A 26,406-nucleotide genomic window follows, 5' to 3' on the forward strand; every position below is an offset into this window, starting at 1 on the left:
ATTCTTCAAGATTGAACTGGAGGAGTATGGCGATGCGTTGGTTCTCGCACAGACCTACAACCTGGACAGCGATCTGGTCTACCAGAAGCAGTGGAGGAAAGCGAGAGTCTCTGTGGCGTCAATACATGACTACCTGGTAAGAGTGATTCCATGAGGAATGGTTAATAGCAAGGTGATATTGTGGTACCACCTCGTATGATGGCTCTTCCTGGTAAGAGGGTAATTCCAGGTGGAATGGTTTAGCAAGGTGATGTGGTTCTACCTCGTATGATGGCTCTTCCTGGTAAGAAGGTTATTCCAGGTGGAATGGTTTAGCAAGGTGATATGGTGGTTCTACCTTGTATGATGGCTATTCCTGGTAAGACTGTTATTCCAGGTGGAATGGTTTAGCTCTTGTTGCTTCGCTTCACATCCTTGTCCTGAACACATAAGTATGTAGTTATCACATGTTTCAATTACCCATCCAGCTTGTAGTAATCACTATCAAGAATACGCATATTACCTCGCCAGAGTAAAGTCAAGAATCGCTTGTGGGTGCTGAATGAGTGTGTGGAGCGTGTGCCAGAGACTTTTGATGCCGCAAAACAGCTGCTGGAGTACGGGCTTCGTGGGACGGACGCGCGGGTCGTGCGGGCAGTTGGCAATGGCGAGACTGACCTCGGTTTTATTATGAGGCTGGAGCGTGACGAGCATGCGCATGAGGAGGAGGGGAAGCACGCTGAAGAGCTGAAGGAAATCGAGGGCTCACTCGACTTTGCAAGGTATGAGCATAGTATACCTACTCTCTTGGTTCTTTCGAGATCCTCATATTCTTTCGAGATCCTTGTGTGCTTGTTTAAAGATTATATTCACTACCTCCTGTTTCTGCAATATACAGCTACCAATTCTCCAAAGGAGGAGACAGTCGACTTGGTTTACCTACATTAAATTTGATTTGAAATATCGTGTGAACTCTTGTCAACTACTCATGAAGTTACACCATACCGTACCGTCACTCTTGTCTTCTACTAAAATACTTAAGCCCTGGACCCAGTCGTACCACTATAATTCTTGTCTACTACATACGCCATGCCGTACCGTCACTCTTGTCTACTACTAAAATACCTAAGCCCTGAACCCAGTCGTACCACTATAATTCTTGTCTACTACATACGCCATGCCGTACCGTCACTCTTGTCTACTACTAAAATACCTAAGCCCTGAACCCAGTCGTACCACTATCATTCTTGTCTACTACATACGCCATACCGTACCGTCACACTTGTCTACTACTGAAATACCTAAGCCCTAAACCCAATCGTACCACTATCATTCTTGTCTACTTCATACGCCATGCCGTACCGTCACTCTTGTCTTCTACTAAAATACCTAAGCCCTAAACCCAGTCGTTCCACTATCATTCTTGTCTACTACATACGCCATACCGTACCATCACCCTTGTCTACTACTGAAATACCTAAGCCCTAAACCCAGTCGTACCACTATCATTCTTGTCCACTACATACGCCATACCGTACCGTCACTCTTGTCTTCTACTAAAATACCTAAGCCCTAAACCCAGTCGTACCACTATCATTCTTGTCTACTACATACGCCATACCGTACCGTCTTCCAGCCTGTCAAGCTGGGGCAGCATAATAGCTGATATTATTTAGGCTGCTATTCTTACGCGTTCCTGTTCTCTTTTGTAGCTTCAACCTAGAGCAGCGCGATATCTGCCGGTACCGCCTGAGATTGCTCCAGTACCTGGACCGCCTGGACACATACGAGGTCATCTTGGGCGGATCACACGTCGCTCACGAGGAGTACGATTGGGAACTTTTCCAGAGATTTCGTGACATCAATATCGTACAGGCCGCCGTGGAATACGCAAGGGTAAAGTGGGCATACTTTAAGGGAGTCATTTTGAATTGACCGCCGTCCACCCAATAAGCCTCTCCTGGAACTTGAATTTCGAAATAAGCGCCCTCGCCCACAAATGTTTTCTAATGGGCCAGACTGACTTGTGGTTCTTTCGGTGCAAGAGGTCTGCGGCCTGTAGCAGACATGAAAAAATTGATAATTTGCAGCTTATTGCATACCGAAAGCAACCCAGAAAAGCAGGCTCACCCATGTTTTACCATCCAAAGAAGTATTTCTTTTTTAAACTATGTCAAGCTAATGCAAAAACAAAAACTCTTGAAATCAGACTCATCCTGTTAAATTGTGCATTCCTCAGGAGGGTAATCACGAAGCAGTAGAGTCGATCTTCACGTACCATGGTGAGGCCACCCTACCCCACTGGCTAGCCATACTTTGCAACTTCCCCGAGACGCTCCCGCCCTCTGAGTACAGCGGGATTCTTCCAGAGGCTGGGTAAGAACGCGTCACTCATTCATACTATGTTGTGCCTTAAGGAAATACAGTCAACTCTCGACTTACGGACACGACGCTATCACGGACACCCTCCTATTATAATGCCTTTGCGAGTAGCACTGGCTTTGTTAAAAAGAATATAGGGATTATTGTTGATTCAGTAATTATCGTAGACCACGACAGGAGCAAAAAATGACAAAATTAAAATTTTAAAGTTGTGTTAGCTCACATTTTGTTTATATTTTGTCTCGAGGTTCCTTGCATAATATAAAACAAAATAAGCTTTAGTATTTTTGGGTAGATGATCCGTTCTTAAGATATGATTGAGCAAAGTTTCCATAAATCATGAAAAAAGTAGCAATTTCGCCCAAATTGAGCAATTTCGAACAAATCAAGAGCCTTACAATTTGCAATATCTCAAGAATGAATTATCTACCAAAAAATACTAAAGCTTATTTTGTTTTATATTACACAAGGCAAAAAATCAAGCGATTATAAGCTAACCCGACCTTACAATCTTAACTTTGCCATTTTTTGCCCCTGTCGTAGACCACCATATACTCGACAACATTTCATTACATACAAGGGCCGAGGAGACCATTTTAAAGTGGTAGGGCTAAAACATTGGCCATGACAAACAAGTATTTATCTGGAGTTCTAAAAAAATTCCGGAGCCCTAAAAAATAAGTGATGAGTTTAAAGTTCTTTACTTTTTGTGTAGGTTTCAGCAGGGTGATCCGGATGTGTTGCCATGGGAACAAAAGTTCTGGCGGAATAGGGACTGGTGTGAGCAGACCGAGTGTAAGAAGATGCTGGACTGGGGCGAGGAGGGAGATGCGGCAGAGTTCCTGTACGAGGAGTGCCCTGATCTCGCACAGTATAGGTAAGGTCACCTTAATCAAACAGGCTTGTAACGAGTCAAAAAGGCTAATAGCGAGTCAAACAGGCTAGTAACGAGTCAAACAGGCTAATAACGAGTCAAACAGGCTAGTAACGAGTCAAACAGGCTAGTAGCAAGTCAAATCTAGGCTTCGGACAAGTCAAACAGGTTAGTAACAAGTCAAACGGGTTAACAATAAGTCACACAGGCTAGTAACAAGTCAAACAGGCCGGAAACAAGTCAAACAGGCTAGCAACAAGTCAAAAAGGCTAGCAAGTCAAATCTAGGCTTCTAACAAGTCAGACAGGTTAACAACAAGTCACACAGGCTAGTAACAAATCAAACAAGGATTGAAAAAATCAAACAGGCTAGCAACAAGTCATAAAGGCTAGTGATAAGTCAAGGGATTAAAGGGGCAGCGTCATGGTACTGTCAGTCTTTAATGTAGGCTTTTAATGGACACAAACAGTTGAACTTTAAACTGTCAATGCCTTGTTAAAATAATATGCAATATTTTATTGAAAACTATGTTTATTGACAGTTTGTGGTCATTTCATTTGAATTTAAGTCTCCCACATGTACCAAAGGCTCATTAGTCAATATTAGAATTTGATAGAATTCATTGTGCCCCGACTGGAGAGCTGTTGCAAAGCTCTTACCTACCTCTTTAAGAGACTGTAGAAAAACTTTAGTAAATCCATTTAGATTCTTTTGCTTTACAAATACTCTTTCGTTTTATTTGACGCGAACTCTTCTGCTTACATGGATAGTGCTGACACGCTTTTTGTTTTAATCTCTATAGATTTTAACGGAAGATGCCAAAGAAATGTTCTTTTGATCGTTAATTTTTTTTTTCGTTTCGCAGGGCGGAAATGACGTCTGAGCTTCTAACTTTCTGGTATCAGAACAGGGCGGCGGATATCGAGAGATACTCTAAACAGGTTTGTAACTAGTTAGACAGGTTATAAAATAGCTATTTATTTAATACATCCTGCAGCAAGTCAAACAAATGAACAAAATTGAACAGGCAAATAATGCCTTTGAGGGTTGACAGAAAGTTATAAATGGTTGGCAACAACTCAATAAGGTTTACAACAAAACATACAGTATATTAACAAATACCTCAGGATGAAAACAAGTGAGACAGGTAGACAGTACCTCATGCAAGTCACCTTCAGTAACAAGTTGTTACTAGTCGCACAGAATAGCAACTACCCAGACAGGTGGTATTATTGCGGACAACAACATATCCAGAGTAGCAGACAACAACATATCCAGCAGGGCCGTAACACGTTTATAGGTATTGAAACACGTAACACGTATATAGGTATTGACACGTAACCAGGCCCGTACCCAGGGGGGGTTATCCACTTTCGAATCCCAATGGACGTGCTATTTGTAGACAAATCCATAAGCATAAGCTAGATCTACTATCTGTTACGTAGCCAAATCCGACAATAAATGTCCCATGAAGAAACTGCAAAGGCTGGACAGATTTTTATCAGAGAAGTCATTCCTCCGCCCCTCCCCCCCCCCCCCCCCCACGAAAAATTAGGTCCACTGTTTCGGATTTCGCACCTCCCCCCCCCCCCCCTTGAAAAATCCTGGGAACGGGCCTGGTAACACGTATATAGGTATTGAAACACGTATATAGGTATAGGATGGATGTGCTCCCCCTCCACCCCCCCCCCCCCCCTCAGTATATCGAGGTCTGTTACAGCATGTATGATATCCTTAGGTGGATAACGCACTAGAACTGGTCAAACTAGGGCTTGAACGAGGAGTAAAGGACCTCAAACATCTCCATGATGATTTGGTCACCTTGGAAGACCTAATATATGAGGTATGGGCATCTCTTTATATCTGTTTACATGATCTTGGATGTGTTTACTTGTGTTTACATATGCCTTCGGATCTGTTTGTGTGTATCTACTCGCCATCACATGCTGTTGCATTTGTTTACATACGTACGTATTTACTTATGATTACGTGCCTTCACATGTGTTTATATGTGTTTATATATTTTTACATGCCTTCACATTTGTTTACATGACTTCACATGTGTTTACGAGCCTTCATATGTGTTTACATGTATTTATGTATGTTTACATGCCTTGAAATGTGTTAACATGTATGTATGTATGTATGTTTAAAAGCCTTCACGTGTGTTTACATGTAATTATGTATGTTTACATGCCTTTACATGTTTTCACATGTATTTATGTATGTTTACTTGCGTTAACATGCCTTTCAATTGTGTTTGCAATTCCCTAAACGTATTTGTAGTTTTTGTGTTTATATATATATTTCTATGTTTATATGCCTTTAAATTGCTACGGTGTTTACACGTGTGCACATGTGTTTACAGTGCAAAGCGGATGTTACACTCGGCTTGGATCAGTTCCAGCAAATGACAGACCTGGACAAACTACGTATGCTTCTATCCAAGGTCAGTCTTTAGGTCAGCTTTTAGATTTGACTTAAAACATCTTGCCGTAGCAAAATCGCGATTTAACAAAGGAATGGGTCCCCTCCCCCATGACGTGCTTAGCACTTCATCGGTATGGATGATTGATCATCCTACTAGCGTATCTGATCTCTAATGTCATAGCAATCAGTCCCCTTTCCCCAGGGCGTCCTCGAGTTTGGTTCAATTTGTTTATAGATCGTTTGTGGATCCCTGAAAAAGTATCAAGACATTCACGATGCGAAGTCCCCCCCCCCCAGGGGCAGCTAGCATGCTCTCTTCTCTGAGAAACTGCTTGTTTATCTGATTATTTATTCTTCTTTTTCTTAGTCAAGTGAGGTGTGCTTCGTGGGGGACTTCAAGCGCTGGGCCACCCCCTTTCTACAAAGGGTCAACAAGTGCAAGCCTGGTTCCCAGACCTCCCTCCTCAGGCAGTACCTGACAGATATCGCCAAGGTACAGCAGGCAGAGCCCGCCGCCATTTTGGCATCTTAGTAGATATGTAAATCAGTATCAAAGGTACATTGGTCTTGTTCTTTTAACAACCCTTCTGGCAGTTCTAAAAAATTTGGCGATGTAAATGACGAAGCTACCGTAATAGCCGAAGCGAATAAACGACTCCTTCGAATAAGCCCCCCCCCCCTAATAAGAGCCCTCTCCCGCTAAAGAGATCTCAACGAAGCATCAATGGTGTAAATCTTCATGTCATTTAGCCCGCCCCCCACCCTCCCCTCCAATAAACAATAAAGACCCGAAACTTGAATTCGAATCGTTACGGTATGTTAAAATTGCTATTTTCTGACATTTTATTCGTCAAAAAGGGAACGAAGTTATACCCGGTTGCTTTTCTTTCTTACTGATCTTTTGTATTTAATGGCATCCTTGCAGACGGATCTCACTTACGTACTGAAGGTTTTCCAGAATTCAACGCCAGAGGTAGGGTTACCATTATCCAAGTTTCTCCGAAACCTAATCCGGATTTTCTCGTTCATGGATTCAATCTCGTCATCCCACATCCCACAATTTCAAAATTCTAACGCCCCAATGCTATTTTCTGGATTGGAATCCCTCAATGTGATTTCGCAGAGAAATCAAAACCGCAGTCAATTCATGATAGCTAATTGCGGCTGGTTTGATTAGTTGAAGGAACCGTTGATCGCTGACATGGCGCTACTGATGAAACTCGCCCTGGAGTGCATATATATCTGTAAAAGGTAACCTAACCTTAGCTAAACATCGTGCTAACACCGAGCAATCAACTCTCGCATGTAGTTTTTAATTTCCTATGGTTCTCTCTTGGAGAAGAAACTTTCAATATATCAAGAGGATATGCAAGAGAACATATAAATCACGAGGGATTCTCAGGCTAGCTTCTGTCTTTCCTCTAATGGGCAATTAAGCGATTTTATCATCTGATTAACAAATAGATCTGATTTTGCGTGCGTCTGTCCTCTAATGGAAACGTCACAGTGTGTCATGAACAAAATTGACGCAACGATACGCAATTTTTATACAACAGAGAAAATGTTTTCTTAAGTTACTATCTAGTTTTTGCGCGCGACGCCAAGCGTGCGTGGGTCCTCTAGTAACACATGGGCCCTTGACCAATCAGAGCGCGCGATTTACGAGTTTCGTTGTATAATTTCTAATATCTCATAACTGTGTTGTCTCCAGGGAGGACCAGGTGGATCTAGCCTTTAGTATCCTAGAGTGCCTTCCTGCCCCAGATGACGCGTAAGTGACGTACCTCACACGTGACTCATACCCACCAATCAAGTCACCCGGAGTTTTTCAATAATGTTGTCCCGTTGTCTTTTGCAGAATTCTGTCTGAGCAGGTTGGAGAACTTAATAAAAAGATAGACCAATTGGAGGTCAATTTGTGGTATGTAACCTTTTATTAAAAAGATAGACCAATTGGAGGTCAATTTGTGGTATGTAACCTTTTCACTCTCTTTGATTTCTGTTATGGACTACTTGAATTTTTTGCCTTTTTTAAAAAAATGCTGAAATGTGGCGCGAGAGTGACGCGAAAAAAAAAATCGTCGCGAAAGAAAGGTAATGCGAAAATGAGCCATTACACCCTCTCGTGTTAGATTGTGAATTCAAGTAATTCTGTTTCAGTGCCTGTGAAATCCTGGCGAGGCATGGGATCCCAAAGCCTGTATCCTTCATCATTGATACACAGGTAGATGCTAATTAATATAAAACATTTCTCCCTGGAATCCACTGTATTAGGCAATAAGCCTTGCTGCAGTCTAAAGCAAACTATATTCCTAGTGTGGTTGAATCGAAATCCCCTCAATGAACAAAGTTGTGCATTTCTTTTTTCAAATTCAACCGAAAATGTTGAAATAGCTTTCCTAGTATTTCTCACAATTTGCTAGGATGGCGGTATGGTAGGCTCGATTACCAGCTCGTTTCTGCGAGCCCGCAGTACGTGTCCCTTGGCGACCGCTGGAAATTCAACCTAACATGGCGCCTTACAGCAACTCTCTAATCCTTTACAGGGTAACAAAAAAGAGGCACAAGAGTTGATGAAAACCTTGACATCACTTACAGCGAAAAGGTAATACTTCACTATTATATTACCAGAGGGGAATACATACCAATCAAGATGTAGCAGTATAATGATGGAGTCGCATTCGCGAGCTTGTTATTTGGGAAAAGCTTCAAGACGTCAGGTTATTTTTGCCATATATTCGAGAACAGCATTCATCAATACCAGACTGTATCATAATAATAGTATGGACAAGGTTATTACTTTATAAGCGCTTTATAAGCGCTATATAAATACTACATATAAGGGATGTGCCTTTGACTGCTGTGTGTCTTGTGTGCTTTAAGGACTCCTGTTGTAAAGGAGAAAGGCTGGCAGGCCCTGCTGAAAGACATGCTCCGTCTCCAGGAGAAGACTTATAACTGTATCGATACGAGCGTCTGTTACGAGGTAAGATGAAGACAAAAGACAGATAGGAGAAAAGGGGTGGGTTATGAAAAAAAGAAGGATACATATGTAGACTTTGTAGAGAAGTACTGAAAGGAGGGGGAAATGGTACATAAGATGTCCAAATGAGGTTGAACCACGCTGATAAAGAAACCGTTGAAATTTTTAAAAATACAACGTAAACAAGCTTCCATTTCCATCGGCTGATTTTTGGAGAGCTTTTGTGATTTTTTCAAGTGAGTTTGGTGAATAAAGTACAATACTCTGTTTTATAATAACAAGGCGGGTTAAGTTTCACAGCAAATCTCTAAGTATTTATTCAGACTTTGATAACTGTTGCATAATCCAATTAAAGCCGCATTGTCACCAGTTTACTTCCGGAGGTCCGACGGTAACCTCAACCGTTAAAAGACAAAAGAGTCTATTAAATTCCGAGATATTAAACAGGCCATCCGCTCTAAATTATCAATCACATCCTCAAAGAAACTTCCAATAAACACACTGCTTTCAATATTTTGAAATTTTTCGCATTTTCCGATCATCGGATATTGTTACGTAATCGACCGTAAGTAAACTGGTGACAATGCGGCTTTAAGATTGAAGATAGAGGCATTCGTGATTGTCCTAGGTAGAATCGATGCATAACAATCTTTTACTTTATTCTGTTGCAGATCTATGCAGAAACACTGTTGTACTCGGGACACACCGACAATGTCATTCTTGCCGGCCATATGCTTTGCAAGTCACCTCTAGAGGACGACCACCCAGCCCCACAGGATCCCCTGAAGGGACCTCGTGTGCCATACGCTAAGGCTGTGGAACTCGTGCTCGGAGCAAGCAAAGAGTACTTCAACTCGTCCAACGATTTGTCTGACTCTGCAATGGACTTGGCAAGGTAATGTTATATTAAGCGAGTAACGAATCCAACGATCTGTCTGGCTTGGCAATATAACTGTAACAAGTCCAAGTGAAGTACCTGTGATGGTAATGTGATGTTTAGCGAGTAACGAGTCATTTGATATCTAGAATTTGATATCTAGTGTTCCTTGTTAGACATTGCTAGGTAGCTTAACTTGGCTAGTTATAGCGCCTGACAAATGCTTTTTTCTTTAGGGCATGTTTGAATCTGATCGATGATCGGCCTCCGCTGATTCAGGAAGAGTTCAATCTGATCGCAGCACTTGGCTTGCTTGATGACTTTAACGTACAGATACTGCCACTTGAAGGTGATTAACACATTAGCCGCTCCAACACGCTTCTTGTCTAATACACACACCTGTCCGACACACCCACCTGTCTGACACACCCACCTGTCCGACACACACACCTGTCCAACACACACACCTGTCCGACACACACACCTGTCTGACACACCCATCTGTCCGACACACACACCTGTCTGACACACCCACCTGTCAGACACACCCACCTGTCCGACACACACACACACCTGTTCACATACACACGTCCCACAAGACCACTTTTCCACACCCACCTGCACCTGTCCAATTCTCCCACCTGTACGACACGCCCATCTGTCCCATGCACCCACCTTTTCGATACACCCAACTGTATGACACAACCATCTCTCCCACAAGACCACTTGTCCACACCCACCTCTTCGACACACCCACCTATATCACCCCAATGTCACTTACACCTGCCTGTATACACCCCTACCCATCCACAATTCGTTAGTAAAACGTTACCACTCTCATTTTTAGTAAATGATGTTTTGTCTAACAAAGAGTGTCGTTACCTATTTTAGTTCGCCTTTGTGATGATAAACTGGGTCTGGTGAAAAGAGCGTTGGACGGATCTCCATCTGCCTACACCAAGACCAACAAGGTGATACAAACTCTGGGAATGTCGTAAGGGATAGGGTTAGCCAGAGTAAACATTTCTTATACATTTTCCGTAGTGAGCAAATTTCACATTGTATGCCTGGTCCCAATGTCGTTATACCATATTTCGTTCGTTATCAGGCCTATTACGTGTCCATGACTTACTTCCATTGTCTGTCTCAGGTCCTCCGCCTGGCAGGCCTATTACAGGTGTCCGGTCAGGATGAGGTACTAAGGCGTGGTCGTGTTCGTATGCTAGTTGCCCAAGCAGCCTTCCAGGAGAAGGATTACGACTTTGCCTGTTCCATGTGCCGCGAGCTCATCAAGGAAGGATACGAGGACGCTTGGACCATCTGCAGGTCCGCACCCTTGCATCTCAAAATAGTAATTCTCCTTAATCCAATCAGACGTTCCTTATTTATATCGTTAGGAGAATTCAACTTATCAGTTCGTTTCGTCAAGGTTGTCTGCATATAAATTCTCATTATATGATCTTGTTGTTTATCATGAGAAAGGGGGGATTTTTAAATTGATTTCTTAATCTCATCTCGAATACTTTCGACAAAATAGTCTGCGTATACAATCTCATTATAAAATCTTCTTGGTTATCACAAAGAAGTGGAGGGAAACTTCAAGTTAATTGCAACACCATATCATCATCTTATCATATTTCTCCTTAATGTTTCTTGTTGCTGTTTTCGTCGTCCTTTTCAGAGTGATTGGCGAGACGGAAGAGTATAAGGATCTTAAAGCAAGGTGAGCAATTAGAAAATTGTGGTGTAAGGCGAGCTACAGCAGTTAGTGATTTGACAGGATAAGAGAGGTCGGAAATTGTGTCCTGGATTTAGGCGCTTGCATGGCAGAAAAGTGATCGGCAGTTGTTTTTAATGTGAGGCTGGAGAGGGATAAAAGATCCAACAGTATATTATTAAACTCAATGTAATAAGCAAGGGTTTCTTGACAGTGGCTGGTAAGCATAGTTAAATAGTTGTTGAGAACCACTGGTTCGTTTTTTATGCTTTTTACAGGCAATCCCTGTTGGCGTTCGCACTCACCCACTGCTCACCAGATGCTATTGAGGAGCTTATTCATAGCAGGAGTTTGGTGGAAACTCAGGTAAGTAAAATGGAAAGCGTTTGCGTGCTTGCTTCAAGACGGCTGCTAACCGTCTCTGTCTTGGTAAATCATTGTCCTTGTGTTCCAATAGGTGAGGCGCTAAAAGGTCACGTGACGTTGGCAAACTAGCCCGCGCTCTGCCTTTTAGTTGCAATATAACAGCGGCAAAAAGCAACTTATTTAGCGCTTGTCAAAAAAAGCCAGAATCCTTTTTTAGAAAGAGTTTAGTCTCATGTAAAGATTTATGTTTTTCGTCGTTCTCTGGTGTGACAGGCACAATCATTTCTGATTTTTTTGTCTGATGATTTTGTTTTGAATTTGTCACCCAGAAAGGTCACATGATCTCTTAGCGCAAGTCTCCTCTTACCCAGGGCCCGAATTATCTGAAAGAGTGCGCATTTTATCACGCTCGCGGATGCTCATGAGAGTGCGCATTTTATCACGCTCGCGGATGCTCATGTGCGCATTTTATCACGCTCGCGGATGCTCATGAGAGGGCGCATTTTATCACGCTCGCGGGTGCTCATGTGCGCATTTTATCACGCTCGCGGATGCTCATGTGCGCATTTTATCACGCTTGCGGATGCTCATGAGAGTGCGCATTTTATCACGCTCGCGGATGCTCATGAGAGTGCGCATTTTATCACGCTCGCGGATGCTCATGAGAGGGCGCATTTTATCACGCTCGCGGATGCTCATGAGAGTGTGCATTTTATCACGCTCGCGGATGCTCATGAGAGTGCGCATTTTATCACGCTTGCGGATGCTCGTATGTGAATCATGTATCTATGTATGCTAGCTTTTCAATCTTTGCTTTACTTAACGCTAACACGCTTATTTGGTTTAGATCCTCTATACTGAACTGAGCCGACAGATGGACACTATTGATGAGGTAAACACTTTCCCCCTCTCCCCTAAGACCCCTTATCAGTTTAAAAGAACTACGCAAACAAGATTATTGATATAGTCAAAATGACATACTGTACAAAAAAATGTGTTCGGGGTGCCAGTGGGATTTTCTTTTGTAAGTACGATAATGTTGCAAAGAAGAGAGATATATCTGTAGTAACTCCCACCAGTGATACTGGTGGGGAAGGCACAACAGAGCTAGGCTCTAAATCAAGTGCACCCATGTGTGTATTGTTAGTAAGCACTGTCACTGAGGGTGGTCACTGCCAGAGGGTTTATTACGTCCCCAGTGGTTATTTTACGTCCCTTCGATTAAGGTACAGTAAGTGTAGTGTAGCTTAAAGAGACGGGGACTCCGGTTAAGTGTCCTTATCCGAGAAGACTGGAAAGACAACTCACTTGTGGCACAATTCAAATCAAGGCATGAACTCTAAAAAATCCCCAGTCAGTGCTAGGATTCGAACCTACGCGCTAACACACTAGGCCACCCGTGCTTTCAACAACTTTGTTGTCTTCATAGAAACAAACTGATGAACCTGAGGGTAGCACAGTATCGAGGTCACTCATGACAGGTCGTGATTGGCTGAAAACCACAGTCACATGGCTACGCCCACTCCAGAAAGGGACCCAGAATGGTTCTGTGGAGCATCACTCAGACAAGAAGATAGAGGATAAGATGACTCAGATGTTCCATCCCTTTTATTCCTCACTTATCAGGGATGAAGACTCCAAACAGGTAATGATACCGTATGGGATATCTCATGAAGCTTACAATACCTGAACAGAGTGGGTCATTAGAGCCAAAGCATTCCCGAATTATTTCTGGCATAACGAATTTATTATATTTTTGTATTAATCAACCCCTTTTCTGAACTATCAATGCACAAAATTGTGCCTTTAGATTATAGTAAATAATACACAAATAAATAATACGGCAAAGTCTTCTCAAATTGAGCATTAACGATATGTAATTGTTCCTTTTCCGTTCATATGGCAAAAGAAAAAAAAACTTTTTGATACTATACCTGTATCAATAAAACATTAAAGCGAAAAGCGTGTTTTTTTTCCAAAAAGGTTCAAGAACCTATATGTTTGAGAAGATTAATGATAATTTTCTTTTATGAACCAACCAAATCGTCGCGTGTGTTTTTTTAAATTTCTTTTTTCCTTTTTTTTCTGTACCCAAACTCAGTAGCTCGCCTGAGCAAATTTCATAAAAAGTTGTTCCCACTTTTTATTTAGTTTGATGGTCTACCATATGAAAAGCTACTCCGCCAGAGACGTGCGAACGGCTCGTTCAATGTCAGCCACTGCTTGTTACGCACGCAGAAGTTATGCGAGTGCCGAGCAGAAGGCAGTGTGGAGGAACCCGCTACTGAAGGTAAGAGCTGCATGGCTATATCTCCCAAACTCGAATCCTTGGTAACACCAGTCATAGAGTATTCCCCCTAACTCGAATCCTTGGTAACACCAGTCATAGAGTATTCCCCCTAACTCGAATCCTTGGTAACACCAGTCATAGAGTATTCCCCCTAACTCGAATCCTTGGTAACACCAGTCATAGAGTATTCCCCCTAACTCGAACTTAAATAAAAACGAAATCGCCGGGAGCCTAGAGACAAATATGTTCGTCAATTCTCATGCGTGAGTTTTCTGATAAAAATTTGACCAACCCCCACTAGAAAAAAAAGGGATTTTTGTGCCTCTACAAAATAGTTTAAATTTTGATTTATGCTAACCGGAAGTGGACTTTGTGTGTGTGTGTGGGGGGGGGGGGGGGGGGGGGGGGGGAGGGGGGGGGAAGTACGGGCCTGATAATTGTGGGTTTCATTTTCAGTATTGCTGCAGCTCTCGGAGTCTTTACTTGAATACGACACGACACAAGCGCTAGCCTACCTTCTCGCTCTACCTAAGGTTAGTAAACTAGCTCGTTTAATAATAGGTTTCTTACCTATCTCGAATAAGGTTGGAATCAGATCTTTCCCTTTATAATAACTAAGCTCTCTCGAGACACTAGACTCGCAAAATAAGATTTGGTTTAGCCCGAGTATCAGGCGATTTTATTTTACAAAAGTCGGAGAGGAATCAAAACTACGCCTGATTTCAGGGCGCTGTGAAATTACATAGGCTCAAAATCAAATGCCCAAATCAAATTATAAACAGTATTTCTGTAAAGCAAAATTACAGTGGTGTTATCTATATGCAAGGGTAATAATTATAGTAACGTCAAACCCCGGTGAGGTAACTTTATGTAAAATGATTTTAATTCCTTCAAGAAACTGGAGAGGAAAACGTTAAGATAGTTCACGGCGCAAGAGATTTTACAGTTTACGTATATGACTGCACATCCACACGTCACTAAATTACTACAGGATGTTCACATCACCAATTTACTAAACAGGGTTTTTCGTCTACAGACAAACCTCTGCTTGAACATAAATTTCATTATTTGATAAGCTCACTCGATCAACTCTCGGGAAGTACCGCAAACAATCCCAAGAATTCTTCGCTCTCACAGACAATTTTCTTGAATACTCGGTGTCGGTCTATCTAAGAATTTGATAACTATTACTAATGATATCCGCAGCTTCTATGGCATCCATATTTTCAGCGCCTTTAGTATAGCTAGTTGATCTTCGAAAAATAGCTAGTATAGCTAGTTAAGCTTCGAAAAATGACACCGATGAGAAATAAACTGTCACGCAGGAATAAGTCACACATGTAGTGAAGACATACTTAGCATCTAGAAATTATATACTGACCGGCTGTCAGCATATTGAAGTCCAAGGAACGACTGAAAGCATTTTGTTGAGTTTGCTTATCACGTTGACAGGGACATCTAAAACGCTCGCATGGAAATCGGTTTTAGTACGTTCTAAGAATTGGACTGCAAAATTAATGTTTGGAATGCTTTCAATCATAATAATCACGTGTGTAGCTTGTCATACACAAGTAGAAAAGCAGACGACGATTATAGACACGATTATATATATGTACATGACATGATATGATGCTGTGGTTACTCTTGGAACACACCTTGTCAAGTCTCCAGTTTGAAACAGCGAACAAGTAAATCCCGGTACCTCTCCGCCACGGGTCATAGTCGTCATATAAAGGAGACAAATTAACCATAAATCCAAAAAATAACTGTTGCAACTGGTGATACAACCCGAAAAAAATAGCTGTTAAAAAATGCACGCAATGCTCGGCGTGGACATTGGATGATGCTGATAAGGGCCAATCAGAGCGCGCATTTTTATTAGCATTGTTTTCTAGCCAATCCCAGTGATATGGGCCCCGAACATGAAAAATTAATTGAAATACTGTATTTGTATCAGGCCCTCTTTTAATCGCGTCCCGGTATATACTACATAGGGAACGATAAAAGGGCCTGACACGGGCTAGATTTGGTTTTGTATCACGCTTATAACTAAGCAAATTTACTTACATACCCATGAATCACTGCGGGTTACAAGAGGCTTCTGCTAGCAGAGGATCAGGGGCCGGTTTCTAGAAAGCAGGTTAGCGCTAACCCAGGCGTAAATAAGGATGAACAATTTATATCGAAAATATCGCAATAGTTTCCTTTAATCAGTCGATAGGAATTGATGCTTTCTAGCACTTAGAATTTTGCTGACAAAGTAGCGGTTAGACTCAAAGTCCGTTGGTCGCCTTTTTAGAAATTTGCTTTTCTCTCCACGCTTCCGTGTTTGCTTCTTGTACTGGGAAAAAAAGTCCATTTGATCGCGCGCACTTGTTAGGGAAAATCAAAGAATACCTTTAAATACTTGTTAAACTTTCTACTCCTAATGTTTGTATTTGGTTATCCTACCAGCTGTCAGAAGCGAGCGAGCTGTTCCAAAAGTACTCCAGCAGTTACTTGTGCCTGCACGTGGCCGCCTACTGCTATGCTCTGGACCTCTACAGCAGGCTCAATCCCGACCTCAGAAAACACCAGCCAGCGGTCTTCACACACAAACCCACTGACGTCATAGAACACGTGGTGCGTTTCGTGATAGACGGCGTGCCTTCCGAATGGTCGGAGGAGCTACATGCACTTAGCACGTGTCTGCTGCAGTGGTATAATCAGATGGCGGACTTCTCCCAAGCGCAGCTGCTGCAGAGTCTCGGCCGAGGTAAGACGATTGTGACTCGGAGCTAACTCGGATACTCGGCGCTATTTCGTATGATATTCGGTATTTCTTCTCCAAGAACAGCTGCTGGCAATGACCAGAACTCGAGTGTTAACTCGGATGCTCGGCGCTATTTCGTATGATATTCGGTATTTCTTCTCCAAGAACAGCTGCTGGCAATGACCAGAACTCGAGTGTTAACTCGGATGCTCGGCGCTATTTCGTATGATATTCGGTATTTCTTCTCCAAGAACAGCTGCTGGCGATGACCAGAACTCGAGTGTTAACTCGGATGCTCGGCGCTAAGAATAATTGGAAGAATATGTTACTTCAAAGAATTTTCTTTTTTTTTTCTATATATATATAATATTCGAGACTTGTGTGCCATGTTGCCCTGACGCTTCACTTTGTGTCTCAGTGTGGTTGGACGTTGAGAGCTTGCGTGCCATGTTGCCCTGACGCTTCACTTTGTGTCTTTGTGTCTCAGTGTGGTTGAACGTTGAGACTTGCGTGCCATGTTGCCCTGACGCTTCACTTTGTGTCTTTGTGTCTCAGTGTGGTTGAACGTTGAGAGCTTGTGTGCCATGTTGCCCTGACGCTTCACTTTGTGTCTTTGTGTCTCAGTGTGGTTGAACGTTGAGAGCTTGTGTGCCATGTTGCCCTGACGCTTCACTTTGTGTCTTTGTGTCTCAGTGTAGTTGAACGTTGAGAGCTTGCGTGCCATGTTGCCCTGACGCTTCACTTTGTGTCTTTGTGTCTTTGTGTCTCAGTGTGGTTGAACGTTGAGAGCTTGTGTGCCATGTTGCCCTGACGCTTCACTTTGTGTCTTTGTGTCTCAGTGTGGTTGAACGTTAAGAGCTTGCGTGCCATTTTGCCCTGACGCTTCACTTTGTGTCTTTGTGTCTCAGTGTGGTTGAACGTTGAGAGCTTGCGTGCCATGTTGCCCTGACGCTTCACTTTGTGTGTTTGTGTCTCAGTGTGGTTGAACGTTGAGAGCTTATGTGCCATGTTGCCCTGACGCTTCACTTTGTGTCTTTGTGTCTCAGTGTGGTTGAACGTTAAGAGCTTGCGTGCCATGTTGCCCTGACGCTTCACTTTGTGTCTTTGTATCTCAGTGTGGTTGAACGTTGAGAGCTTGCGTGCCATGTTGCCCTGACGCTTCACTTTGTGTCTTTGTGTCTCAGTGTGGTTGAACGTTGAGAGCTTGTGTGCCATGTTGCCCTGACGCTTCACTTTGTGTCTTTGTGTCTTTGTGTCTCAGTGTGGTTGAACGTTGAGAGCTTGCGTGCCATGATGCCCTGACGCTTCACTTTGTGTATTTGTGTCTCAGTGTGGTTGAACGTTGAGAGCTTGTGTGCCATGTTGCCCTGACGCTTCACTTTGTGTCTTTGTGTCTCAGTGTGGTTGAACGTTGAGAGCTTGCGTGCCATGTTGCCCTGACGCTTCACTTTGTGTCTTTATGTCTCAGTGTGGTTGAACGTTGAGAGCTTGCGTGCCATGTTACCCTGACGCTTCACTTTGTGTCTTTATGTCTCAGTGTGGTTGAACGTTGAGAGCTTGCGTACCATGTTGCCCTGACGCTTCACTTTGTGTCTTTATGTCTCAGTGTGGTTGAACGTTGAGAGCTTGCGTGCCATGTTGCTCTGACGCTTCACTTTGTGTCTTTATGTCTCAGTGTGGTTGAACGTTGAGAGCTTGCGTGCCATGTTGCCCTGACGCTTCACTTTGTGTCTTTGTGTCTCAGTGTGGTTGAACGTTGAGAGCTTGCGTGCCATGATGCCCTGACGCTTCACTTTGTGTATTTGTGTCTCAGTGTGGTTGAACGTTGAGAGCTTGTGTGCCATGTTGCCCTGACGCTTCACTTTGTGTCTTTGTGTCTCAGTGTGGTTGAACGTTGAGAGCTTGCGTGCCATGTTGCCCTGACGCTTCACTTTGTGTCTTTATGTCTCAGTGTGGTTGAACGTTGAGAGCTTGCGTGCCATGTTACCCTGACGCTTCACTTTGTGTCTTTATGTCTCAGTGTGGTTGAACGTTGAGAGCTTGCGTGCCATGTTGCTCTGACGCTTCACTTTGTGTCTTTATGTCTCAGTGTGGTTGAACGTTGAGAGCTTGCGTGCCATGTTGCCCTGACGCTTCACTTTGTGTCTTTGTGTCTTTGTGTCTCAGTGTGGTTGAACGTTGAGAGCTTGATCTCGTGGTGAATGACTTGGTTACGACCCTCAGATATTTATTGTAAAAACTAGTATTTTCTAGACAAATTTAATGTTTATTTCCAGGTGTAGATATCGGGCGGTTCGCCCGTGACTCGGAGTACAAGAGAGAGACGATCCTTGGACTGACCATGTGAGTTCACGCAATCGGCGCATTAGTTAGCGTCACAAGCTAAACCGCATTTTACATTTATCATTTTGGGCCCCTATACAAGGTGGACATATTACTAAGTTTTTTTTTGTTGAAACTTATATTTTGTGACGCTGATGCACATTGTGGCAATGTAGAAGTACTCGATAGTATAGATTTGAAGTTTGCAAATATCGTACACAATTTAACTATTGGATGAATACTATTATGTTACTCTTGGAATCATACCGTGTCTTATTACCTGTCTTATCACGCTGGAAGAGGAAGTGTTCATTGCGGCCGTGTGTTAAGTTTATGTTAGAGTAATACCGTGGATTATTTCCCAGGACCTTGTGGTAGAAAGTGTTCGTTGAGGCCGTGTGTAAAGTTTATGTTAGAGTAATACCGTGGATTATTTCCCAGGACCTTGTAGGAGAAAGTGTTCGTTGAGGCCGTATGTTAAGTTTATGTTAGAGTAATACCGTGGATTATTTCCCAGGACCTTGTAGGAGAAAGTGTTGGTTGAGACCGTGTGTTAAGTTAATGTTAGAGTAATACCGTGGATTATTTCCCAGGACCTTCTAGGAGAAAGTGTTCGTTGAGGCCGTGTGCAAAGTTTATGTTAGAGTAATACCGTGGATTATTTCCCAGGACCTTGTAGGAGAAAGTGTTCGTTGAGGCCGTATGTTAAGTTTATGTTAGAGTAATACCGTGGATTATTTCCCAGGACCTTGTAGGAGAAAGTGTTGGTTGAGACCGTGTGTTAAGTTCATGTTAGAGTAATACCGTGGATTATTTCCCAGGACCTTCTAGGAGAAAGTGTTCGTTGAGGCCGTGTGTTAAGTTTATGTTAGAGTAATACCGTGGATTATTTCCCAGGACCTTGTGGGAGAAAGTGGTGGTTGAGACCGTGTGTTAAGTTCATGTTAGAGTAATACCGTGGATTATTTCCCAGGACCTTCTAGGAGAAAGTGTTCGTTGAGGCCGTGTGTTAAGTTTATGTTAGAGTATTACCGTGGATTATTTCCCAGGACCTTGTAGGAGAAAGTGTTCGTTGAGACCGTGTGTTAAGTTTATGTTAGAGTAATACCGTGGATTATTTCCCAGGACCTTTTAGGAGAAAATGTTCGTTGAGGCCGTGTGTTAAGTTTATGTTAGAGTAATACCGTGGATTATTTTCCAGGACCTTTTAGGAGAAAGTGTTCGTTGAGGCCGTGTGTTAAGTTTATGTTAGAGTAATACCGTGGATTATTTCCCAGTACCTTGTAGGAGAAAGTGTTCGTTGAGGCCGTGTGTTAAGTTTATGTTAGAGTAATACCGTGGATTATTTCGCAAGACCTTGTAGAAGGAATTGTTCGTTAAGGCCGTGTGTTAAGTTTATGTTAGAGTAATACCGTGGATTATTTCCAGGACCTTTTAGGAGAAAGTGTTCGTTGAGGCCGTGTGTTAAGTTTATGTTAGAGTAATACCGTGGATTATTTCCCAGTACCTTGTAGGAGAAAGTGTTCGTTGAGGCCGTGTGTTAAGTTTATGTTAGAGTAATACCGTGGATTATTTCCCAGGACCTTGTAGGAGAAAGTGTTCGTTGAGGCCATGTGTTAAGTTTATGTTAGAGTAATACCGTGGATTATTTCCCAGTGCCTTGTAGGAGAAAGTGTTCGTTGAGGCCGTGTGTTAAGTTTATGTTAGAGTAATACCGTGGATTATTTCCCAGGACCTTGTGGTAGAAAGTGTTCGTTGAGGCCGTGTGTAAAGTTTATGTTAGAGTAATACCGTGGATTATTTCCCAGGACCTTGTAGGAGAAAGTGTTCGTTGAGGCCGTATGTTAAGTTTATGTTAGAGTAATACCGTGGATTATTTCCCAGGACCTTGTAGGAGAAAGTGTTCGTTGAGGCCGTATGTTAAGTTTATGTTAGAGTAATACCGTGGATTATTTCCCAGGACCTTGTAGGAGAAAGTGTTCGTTGAGGCCGCGTGTTAAGTTTATGTTAGAGTAATACCGTGGATTATTTCCCAGGACCTTGTAGGAGAAAGTGTTGGTTGAGACCGTGTGTTAAGTTCACGTTAGAGTAATACCGTGGATTATTTCCCAGGACCTTCTAGGAGAAAGTGTTCGTTGAGGCCGTGTGCAAAGTTTATGTTAGAGTAATACCGTGGATTATTTCCCAGGACCTTGTAGGAGAAAGTGTTCGTTGAGGCCGTATGTTAAGTTTATGTTAGAGTAATACCGTGGATTATTTCCCAGGACCTTGTAGGAGAAAGTGTTCGTTGAGACCGTGTGTTAAGTTTATGTTAGAGTAATACCGTGGATTATTTCCCAGGACCTTTTAGGAGAAAATGTTCGTTGAGGCCGTGTGTTAAGTTTATGTTAGAGTAATACCGTGGATTATTTTCCAGGACCTTTTAGGAGAAAGTGTTCGTTGAGGCCGTGTGTTAAGTTTATGTTAGAGTAATACCGTGGATTATTTCCCAGTACCTTGTAGGAGAAAGTGTTCGTTGAGGCCTTGTGTTAAGTTTATGTTAGAGTAATACCGTGGATTATTTCGCAAGACCTTCTAGAAGGAATTGTTCGTTAAGGCCGTGTGTTAAGTTTATGTTAGAGTAATATCGTGGATGATTTCCCAGGACCTTGTAGAAGGAAGTGTTCGTTAAGGCCGTGTGTTAAGTTTATGTTAGAGTAATACCGTGGATTGACCTTGTAGGAGAAAGTGTTCGTTGAGGCCGTGTGTTAAGTTTATGTTAGAGTAATACCGTGGATTATTTCCCAGGACCTTCTAGGAGAAAGTGTTCGTTGAGGCCGTGTGTTAAGTTTATGTTAGAGTAATACCGTGGATTATTTTCCAGGACCTTGTAGGAGAAAGTGTTCGTTGAGGCCATGTGTTAAGTTTATGTTAGAGTAATACCATGGATTATTTCCCAGGACCTTGTAGGAGAAGGTGTTCGTTGAGGCCGTGTGTTAAGTTTATGTTAGAGTAATACCGTGGATTATTTCCCAGGACCTTGTAGAAGGAATTGTTCGTTAAGGCCGTGTGTTAAGTTTATGTTAGAGTAATACCGTGGATTATTTCCCAGGACCTTGTAGAAGGAAGTGTTTGTTAAGGCCATGTGTTAAGTTTATGTTAGAGTCATACCGTGGATTATTTCCCAGGACCTTGTAGAAGGAAGTGTTTGTTAAGGCCATGTGTTAAGTTTATGTTAGAGTAATACCGTGGATTATTTCCCAGGACCCTGGAGGAGGAGGTGTTTAACACGGCCGTATCGCTGGCCGAGCGCTATGATGTGCCTGGCTGGTTAGTTCTGATGACCCATCTAGAGTGGCTCTTCACGGACAGCGGGTAAGTAGCGTCGTTTTTAGCTAATCACACAAGAGTTGTCTTTGTCTCATTGTCTTTGGGATCTCTCTAAAGTAGAGGTAATTTCTAGCTTTTGTTTTCTAACTTACAGATTGGCGACAAAGGAGATTCAAGAGCGTGTTAACAAGACGGACATTATGACCACGCTACTGCAGGACGCGCCAAAAGTAAGTAGGCGATGTACTGCAAACGCCCTTGTGCCTGGGAGAGGGGTGGCCTGACGAGGGTCATTAAGAAGGCGAGGTATTGCAAACGCCCTTGTGCCTGGGAGAGGGGTGGCCTGACGAGGGTCATTAAGAAGGCGAGGTATTGCAAACGCCCTTGTGCCTGGGAGAGGGGTGGCCTGACGAGGGTCATTAAGTAGGCGAGGTATTGCAAACGCCCTTGTGCCTGGGAGAGGGGTGGCCTGACGAGGGTCATTAAGAAGGCGAGGTATTGCAAACGCCCTTGTGCCTAGGAGAGGGGTGGCCTGACGAGGGTCATTAAGAAGGCGAGGTATTGCAAACGCCCTTGTGCCTGGGAGAGGGGTGGCCTGACGAGGGTCATTAAGAAGGCAAGGTATTGCAAACGCCCTTGTGCCTGGGAGAGGGGTGGCCTGACGAGGGTCATTAAGTAGGCGAGGTATTGCAATCGCCTTTGTGCCTGGGAGAGGGGTGGCCTGACGAGGGTCATTAAGAAGGCGAGGTATTGCAATCGCCCTTGTGCCTGGGAGAGGGATGGCCTGACGAGGGTCATTAAGTAGGCGAGGTATTGCAATCGCCTTTGTGCCTGGGAGAGGGGTGGCCTGACGAGGGTCATTAAGAAGGCGAGGTATTGCAATCGCCCTTGTGCCTGGGAGAGGGGTGGCCTGACGAGGGTCATTAAGTTGGCAAGGTATTGCAAACGCCCTTGTGCCTGGGAGAGGGGTGGCCTGACGAGGGTCATTAAGAAGGCGAGGTATTGCAAACGCCCTTGTGCCTGGGAAAGGGATGGCCTGACGAGGGTCATTAAGTAGGCGAGGTATTGCAATCGCCCTTGTGCCTGGGAGAGGGGTGGCCTGACGAGGGTCATTAAGAAGGCGAGGTATTGCAAACGCCCTTGTGCCTGGGAGAGGGGTGGCCTGACGAGGGTCATTAAGAAGGCGAGGTATTGCAATCGCCCTTGTGCCTGAGAGAGGGGTGGCCTGACGAGGGTCATTAAGTAGGCGAGGTATTGCAAACGCCCTTGTGCCTGGGAGAGGGGTGGCCTGACGAGGGTCATTAAGAAGGCGAGGTATTGCAAACGCCCTTGTGCCTGGGAAAGGGGTGGCCTGACGAGGGTCATTAAGAAGGCGAGGTATTGCAAACGCCCTTGTGCCTGGGAGAGGGGTGGCCTGACGAGGGTCATTAAGAAGGCGAGGTATTGCAAACGCCCTTGTGCCTGGGAAAGGGGTGGCCTGACGAGGGTCATTAAGAAGGCGAGGTATTGCAAACGCCTTTGTGCCTGGGAAAGGGGTGGCCTGACGAGGGTCATTAAGAAGGCGAGGTATTGCAATCGCCCTTGTGCCTGGGAAAGGGGTGGCCTGACGAGGGTCATTAAGAAGGCGAGGTATTGCAAACGCCCTTGTGCCTGGGAGAGGGGTGGCCTGACGAGGGTCGTTAAGTAGGCGAGGTATTGCAAACACCCTTGTGCCTGGGAGAGGGGTGGCCTGACGAGGGTCATTAAGAAGGCGAGGTATTACAATCGCCCTTGTGCCTGGGAAAGGGGTGGCCTGACGAGGGTCATTAAGAAGGCGAGGTATTGCAAACGCCCTTGTGCCTGGGAGAGGGGTGGCCTGACGAGGGTCGTTAAGTAGGCGAGGTATTGCAAACGCCTTTGTGCCTGAGAGAGGGGTGGCCTGACGAGGGTCATTAAGAAGGCGAGGTATTGCAAACGCCCTTGTGCCTGGGAGAGGGGTGGCCTGACGAGGGTCGTTAAGTAGGCGAGGTATTGCAATCGCCCTTGTGCCTGGGAAAGGGGTGGCCTGACGAGGATCGTTAAGTAGGCGAGGTATTGCAAACGCCCTTGTGCCTGGGAAAGGGGTGGCCTGACGAGGATCGTTAAGTAGGCGAGGTATTGCAAATGCCCTTGTGCCTGGGAGAGGGGTGGCCTGACGAGGGTCATTAAGTAGGCGAGGTATTGCAAACGCCCTTGTGCCTGGGAGAGGGGTGGCCTGACGAGGGTCATTAAGAAGGCGAGGTATTGCAAACGACCTTGTGCCTGGGAGAGGGGTGGCCTGACGAGGGTCATTAAGTAGGCGAGGTATTGCAAACGCCCTTGTGCCTGGGAGAGGGGTGGCCTGACGAGGGTCATTAAGAAGGCGATGTACTGCAAACGACCTTGTGCCTGGGAGAGGGGTGGCCTGACGAGGGTCATTAAGAAGGCGAGGTATTGCAAACGACCTTGTGCCTGGGAGAGGGGTGGCCTGACGAGGGTCATTAAGAAGGCGATGTACTGCAAACGACCTTGTGCCTGGGAGAGGGGTGGCCTGACGAGGGTCATTAAGAAGGCGAGGTATTGCAAACGCCCTTGTGCCTGGGAGAGGGATGGCCTGACGAGGGTCATTAAGTAGGCGAGGTATTGCAATCGCCCTTGTGCCTGGGAGAGGGGTGGCCTGACGAGGGTCATTAAGAAGGCGAAGTACTGCAAACACCCTTGTGCCTGGGAGAGGTGTGGCCTGACGAGGGTCATTAAGAAGGCGAGGTATTGCAAACGCCCTTGTGCCTGGGAGAGGGGTGGCCTGACGAGGGTCATTAAGAAGGCGAGGTATTGCAATCGCCCTTGTGCCTGAGAGAGGGGTGGCCTGACGAGGGTCATTAAGTAGGCGAGGTATTGCAAACGCCCTTGTGCCTGGGAGAGGGGTGGTCTGACGAGGGTCATTAAGAAGGCGAGGTATTGCAAACGACCTTGTGCCTGGGAGAGGGATGGCCTGACGAGGGTCATTAAGTAGGCGAGGTATTGCAAACACCCTTGTGCCTGAGAAAGGGGTGGCCTGACGAGGGTCATTAAGAAGGCGAGGTATTGCAATCTCCCTTGTGCCTGGGAGAGGGGTGGCCTGACGAGGGTCATTAAGTAGGCGAGGTATTGCAAATGCCCTTGTGCCTGGGAGAGGGGTGGCCTGACGAGGGTCATTAAGAAGGCGAGGTACTGCAAACGCCTTTGTGCCTGGGAGAGGGGTGGCCTGACGAGGGTCATTAAGAAGGCGAGGTATTGCAAACGCCCTTGTGCCTGGGAGAGGGGTGGCCTGACGAGGGTCATTAAGAAGGCGAGGTATTGCAAACGCCCTTGTGCCTGGGAGAGGGATGGCCTGACGAGGGTCATTAAGTAGGCGAGGTATTGCAAACGCCCTTGTGCCTGGGAGAGGGGTGGCCTGACGAGGGTCATTAAGAAGGCGAGGTATTGCAATCGCCCTTGTGCCTGGGAGAGGGATGGCCTGACGAGGGTCATTAAGAAGGCGAGGTATTGCAAACACCCTTGTGCCTGGGAGAGGGATGGCCTGACGAGGGTCATTAAGTAGGCGAGGTATTGCAAACACCCTTGTGCCTGAGAAAGGGGTGGCCTGACGAGGGTCATTAAGTAGGCGAGGTATTGCAAACACCCTTGTGCCTGAGAAAGGGGTGGCCTGACGAGGGTCATTAAGAAGGCGAGGTATTGCAATCGCCCTTGTGCCTGGGAGAGGGGTGGCCTGACGAGGGTCATTAAGTAGGCGAGGTATTGCAAATGCCCTTGTGCCTGGGAGAGGGGTGGCCTGACGAGGGTCATTAAGAAGGCGAGGTACTGCAAACGCCTTTGTGCCTGGGAGAGGGGTGGCCTGACGAGGGTCATTAAGAAGGCGAGGTATTGCAAACGCCCTTGTGCCTGGGAGAGGGGTGGCCTGACGAGGGTCATTAAGAAGGCGAGGTATTGCAAACGCCCTTGTGCCTGGGAGAGGGATGGCCTGACGAGGGTCATTAAGAAGGCGAGGTATTGCAAACGCCCTTGTGCCTGGGAGAGGGGTGGCCTGACGAGGGTCATTAAGAAGGCGAGGTATTGCAATCGCCCTTGTGCCTGGGAGAGGGGTGGCCT

The 26,406-nt window shown here is 44.8% G+C and overlaps 1 protein-coding gene across 2 annotated transcripts in view; it reads left to right on the forward strand.

Moving 5' to 3' along the window:
• The window catches only part of LOC116601443 (NBAS subunit of NRZ tethering complex), a 51,561-nt gene that overhangs the window by 14,938 nt on the left and 10,217 nt on the right, over window positions 1-26,406 (forward strand). For both annotated transcript variants that reach the window (XM_048727558.1, XM_048727559.1), the window contains exons 21-50: window positions 11-136; window positions 511-761; window positions 1,692-1,875; window positions 2,219-2,355; window positions 3,077-3,238; window positions 4,101-4,176; window positions 4,974-5,078; window positions 5,604-5,684; window positions 6,033-6,158; window positions 6,591-6,638; window positions 6,843-6,916; window positions 7,377-7,436; window positions 7,524-7,586; window positions 7,826-7,889; window positions 8,212-8,270; window positions 8,549-8,651; window positions 9,320-9,543; window positions 9,762-9,874; window positions 10,417-10,496; window positions 10,676-10,851; window positions 11,207-11,248; window positions 11,521-11,608; window positions 12,456-12,500; window positions 13,038-13,253; window positions 13,760-13,898; window positions 14,355-14,431; window positions 16,353-16,653; window positions 18,927-18,993; window positions 22,216-22,326; window positions 22,436-22,511. In XM_048727558.1, coding sequence (XP_048583515.1) covers window positions 11-136; window positions 511-761; window positions 1,692-1,875; window positions 2,219-2,355; window positions 3,077-3,238; window positions 4,101-4,176; window positions 4,974-5,078; window positions 5,604-5,684; window positions 6,033-6,158; window positions 6,591-6,638; window positions 6,843-6,916; window positions 7,377-7,436; window positions 7,524-7,586; window positions 7,826-7,889; window positions 8,212-8,270; window positions 8,549-8,651; window positions 9,320-9,543; window positions 9,762-9,874; window positions 10,417-10,496; window positions 10,676-10,851; window positions 11,207-11,248; window positions 11,521-11,608; window positions 12,456-12,500; window positions 13,038-13,253; window positions 13,760-13,898; window positions 14,355-14,431; window positions 16,353-16,653; window positions 18,927-18,993; window positions 22,216-22,326; window positions 22,436-22,511 — 3,474 coding nt within the window. The remainder of the gene's footprint in view (window positions 1-10; window positions 137-510; window positions 762-1,691; window positions 1,876-2,218; window positions 2,356-3,076; window positions 3,239-4,100; window positions 4,177-4,973; window positions 5,079-5,603; window positions 5,685-6,032; window positions 6,159-6,590; window positions 6,639-6,842; window positions 6,917-7,376; window positions 7,437-7,523; window positions 7,587-7,825; window positions 7,890-8,211; window positions 8,271-8,548; window positions 8,652-9,319; window positions 9,544-9,761; window positions 9,875-10,416; window positions 10,497-10,675; window positions 10,852-11,206; window positions 11,249-11,520; window positions 11,609-12,455; window positions 12,501-13,037; window positions 13,254-13,759; window positions 13,899-14,354; window positions 14,432-16,352; window positions 16,654-18,926; window positions 18,994-22,215; window positions 22,327-22,435; window positions 22,512-26,406) is intronic.

The sequence above is a fragment of the Nematostella vectensis genome, chromosome 5, assembly GCF_932526225.1.
Source record: "Nematostella vectensis chromosome 5, jaNemVect1.1, whole genome shotgun sequence".
Classification (NCBI taxonomy): domain Eukaryota; kingdom Metazoa; phylum Cnidaria; class Anthozoa; order Actiniaria; family Edwardsiidae; genus Nematostella; species Nematostella vectensis.